General features: G+C 37.1%; 1 protein-coding gene across 1 annotated transcript in view; it reads left to right on the top strand.

The window, feature by feature from the left end:
- The first annotated feature begins 1057 nt into the window (after positions 1–1057).
- The window catches only part of LOC108977375, a 7478-nt gene continuing 4988 nt past the window's right edge, over positions 1058–3547 (top strand). Inside the window, exons 1-4 of the mRNA XM_018947027.1 lie at positions 1058–1204; positions 2231–2431; positions 2498–2788; positions 2860–3268. Of these exons, the coding sequence (XP_018802572.1) occupies positions 1058–1204; positions 2231–2431; positions 2498–2788; positions 2860–3268 (1048 nt within the window). The remainder of the gene's footprint in view (positions 1205–2230; positions 2432–2497; positions 2789–2859; positions 3269–3547) is intronic.

Here is a 3547-nt window from a genome sequence, read left to right as displayed (position 1 = left end):
TATATATATATTATACAAATAAACGTACACATACAATGATTCGTGGAAACAGACGAACTTATTACGAACACTTACAGACGATTATACAATAATAGTGAAGAAGAAGAGCAAATAATAATACAAAAAGAAATGAAATCTAATAAAATATTGATACACAAACAAAATTGATATTTTTTCGGACAGTAACGGTTATACAACAAATATACTTATATATACTATATTTCTGATGAAATTTAAAACTGAAGTACAGAAAAAAAATTAGAAAACTTTAAAACTCCAGCAACTATACATATAAGTTAGGGCAGCAAGCAAACAAACGAAAAAGAGCGCAAAAAGAACCTGTGAAAAGCTAGAAGCGTGCAGTACGAAAATGAATGTCCGAAGAAATCGAACAGGAAACTACTAAAAATATACTATAATTGTAACAATTTATTGTGATAGTCGATCGATGATAATTGATGATGAAGACGATAATGATTTTGATGATGATAATTGCTATAATGATTTTTGATGATTATGACTATGGAGAGAATGCGTTGTATATTTACATCTCGTTTATTCATATTTAAGAATAAAAAATACAAAAAAATGGCAACAAAAAAATTACACACACACAAATGAAGAATCTTACTTAAAATCAATAGAGAAAAAACGCTAAAAAATAAAAATCCAAATGAAATTGAACAAAGCCGTGCTGTTTTGATTTGCACTTATTCATGTGTGTAAAGTTATCAAAATATATATGGTGCACTGAAAAGCCAGCCAGCTGTTTATACCTTGATTTCCACATTGTTCTTGAAGCGGCTGGCGAAAGAGATAGCTTTGTTTCCCTATCGGCTAAGCATTTGGTTGCCATGCAAGCAGTTGTTGTTGGGCGAGTAGGCCACCTACTCATCGATCCAACAACTCAATCGAGTGTTAAATGAGGGCTCTGCTGTGTTAGCGGATTGTGGCTTTAGCTTCTTTAAAATAAGTTTTTATTGGAAAAGGAAATATTTAAATACAAGTTTTTCGCAAGTAAATCCTTCGGGAATTTAATCGTAACTGTAACCACTCAATGAGTTCAACACCGAAATGGTATTGTCGCAACAAATCAACGCCTCCCATACAAACGTTCGCAGAAATTACAAAATTGGGAAAGGAGTTAAGACGTGTCACATATCGCATTGCAGTTGATGTGAAGGTCGACGTCTTCGATGAGCATGTGAGTATAAAATAAAAACTGGTTCCTTAATGGCCTCTGCGGTGTATTCTAACACTTGTTCTATTGGTCCTTTATACAAATTTTGACTAAAGCGAAATTTTTTGGTTTATTAAATGTAATGTGGGGGAAAGAGGATGATAACAAACTGAGAAGGGTTCGTTAGTATTTGTATATGTATATGAAAACCGCGTTGTTTTAAGTTAAAGTATGTTATCAAGCAAAAATAAATGTGGTCTGACCTAAAATATATGCAGCACACATTTAGGCTACTCGGAATTCAACAGTGCAGTGAGTTCGGGAACTATATAGGAGTATTTGTTGTCGTTGTTGTTGTAGTAGCAGAGTTCTGCCACGTCGACAGCTCTTGGCTGGATAAAAATCCGGGTCCGTTCCGGTTACGTAGACGTGGGAACGGACTAAATATAAGGGTAATATAGGAGTCTTTGTTGCCACCTAAAAAATTTTCCGGATAGATTCTGGGAATGTTGCTATAATGTCAGTCTTGCGCCGAATATAAATCAATTGTAGCCAATGTAAGACCTGCTTATTTTCGAACGAATTATTCAGATACGGAATCATCAAATCAAAATCATTTAATGTTAAGCAAGCCTACAGCATAAGGATATATGTCTACTATATACACGGATTCCCAAACATATAATCAATATCGTCTAAAAATAGTTTATATAATCCGATGAATTGAGTAAAATTCACATCGATCGTAATCTATCGACATGGGGGTGACAGTATATTTACCTCCTAGGCGATACTAAGATGCCTGCAATAGAAGGCCTAATCTTGCATAACTGGGATTTTCATGTCATCTCCGGGTGTACTTAACGGAAAAGGGATGCAATTTTGTTTGCCAGCAGTAACAATATAAAAGTTTGAGTGATTCGAATTGTGTAAAAATTATACCCTCGTGATAGAAATACGTAGATACTCATATATTCGTTGGCTTTCTTTGAAATAATGTTTTATCTAATTCAGCATTTCATTATACTTTGCCAAACAATTTCATGCCAGAATACACTTTTGGAAGAAGTAGAACATGTTTGTGAGCTCTACTGGAACTTAAAGAATGAGTCACGAAACCAGGATATTCACTCATTGAATAAGAAAATCAAACGCAGTCCTTATAATGCTTTGTTACTGCAGAAATACAATGTACTGATGGAAATTAATGAACGACGCTTTTGCCAATTAATGTTCGTGCTCAAGCAGACGGTGAGTATTTTAGAAAAAAAAAATTATAAATTTTCACATACAGATAAACAGATCACCTTTGGGTAGGTCACGCAATTGCTGCGGAAGTCGTCACAATCCGACATGTGGTTGAATTGGGCATTGCAAATAGCGACTTTGCACAATAAATGGAATCGACGGGAGACCTTAAAAGATCCCAATAACTGCAGCGAGATTTTCTCCAAGGAAGCAAGTGTTACGGGCGGAAAAAAACCATCTCAGCCAGAGGTAAGTCAAGAGACCACTGGCACTACCGAGTGGAATGCGAATATCTGCAGCAATATGTATCCGACGTTACTGTTACCCCAGAAGCCCATAGACTTTGCATATATCCTACAGGTGACTACCATAAGAATATTAGTGATAAACTAAGAATACATAAAATATATACATGTATTATCTGCCACCAGCATGCGTCCCAAATGCGCACCGAGCAAAATTCGCTTGATCTACTCTTCGGTCTATTCAACATTAGCGAACAGGAGCAAGCTGAGGCAGCAGCTACAGCTGCAGGCACTTCCTCTGGTGCTACGTTGTCAGCAGTTGCAACTGCTATGGATTTGGAAGTTACTGCAAGCGCCGCAGTTGGGGATACTTGCGAATCGACGGCGTCCAGTTTGGAAATTTTACGTATACTCACGCTCAACATGCACGGCGACGGCGAATATATTAACTACAACAACTCGACTGATATGGATAGCGGTGTACGGAAGGAGAAAAGTAGTTGCCATAAATATGCTGAACATTTTTTGGAACGCGAACGTGCATATCTCGGCCAACTCATCGCCAAATCGTATGACTATTGTCCGAGCGTTTTTGGTAAGACTAAATGTTAAGTGCAAAGTACTGCCCAAGTTCTTTGAGTATTGATTGAGACAAGAGTTTGAGTGCAGCTTAAGGCCACTGGCAAGCGAAAAAGTTCTGCGTCTATTTTCGGCATGTTATCATTTAAAAATATAGAGTCCAAATGTCATTGTCATTGTGAAATCAGTAAAGCCCCAAGGTCCACTTGGTCAGAGCTTATATGACGTTCGCAACGCCATGTGATGTGATTTAACAGTCATAATGTAATCTCGCGGGAAGCTGGCTGTTAGCTGG

Source organism: Bactrocera latifrons, unplaced genomic scaffold (genome assembly GCF_001853355.1).
Source record: "Bactrocera latifrons isolate USDA-ARS-PBARC rearing strain unplaced genomic scaffold, ASM185335v1 scaffold_117, whole genome shotgun sequence".
NCBI classification, from domain to species: domain Eukaryota; kingdom Metazoa; phylum Arthropoda; class Insecta; order Diptera; family Tephritidae; genus Bactrocera; species Bactrocera latifrons.
This window is presented reverse-complemented; position numbering and strand designations above follow the sequence as displayed.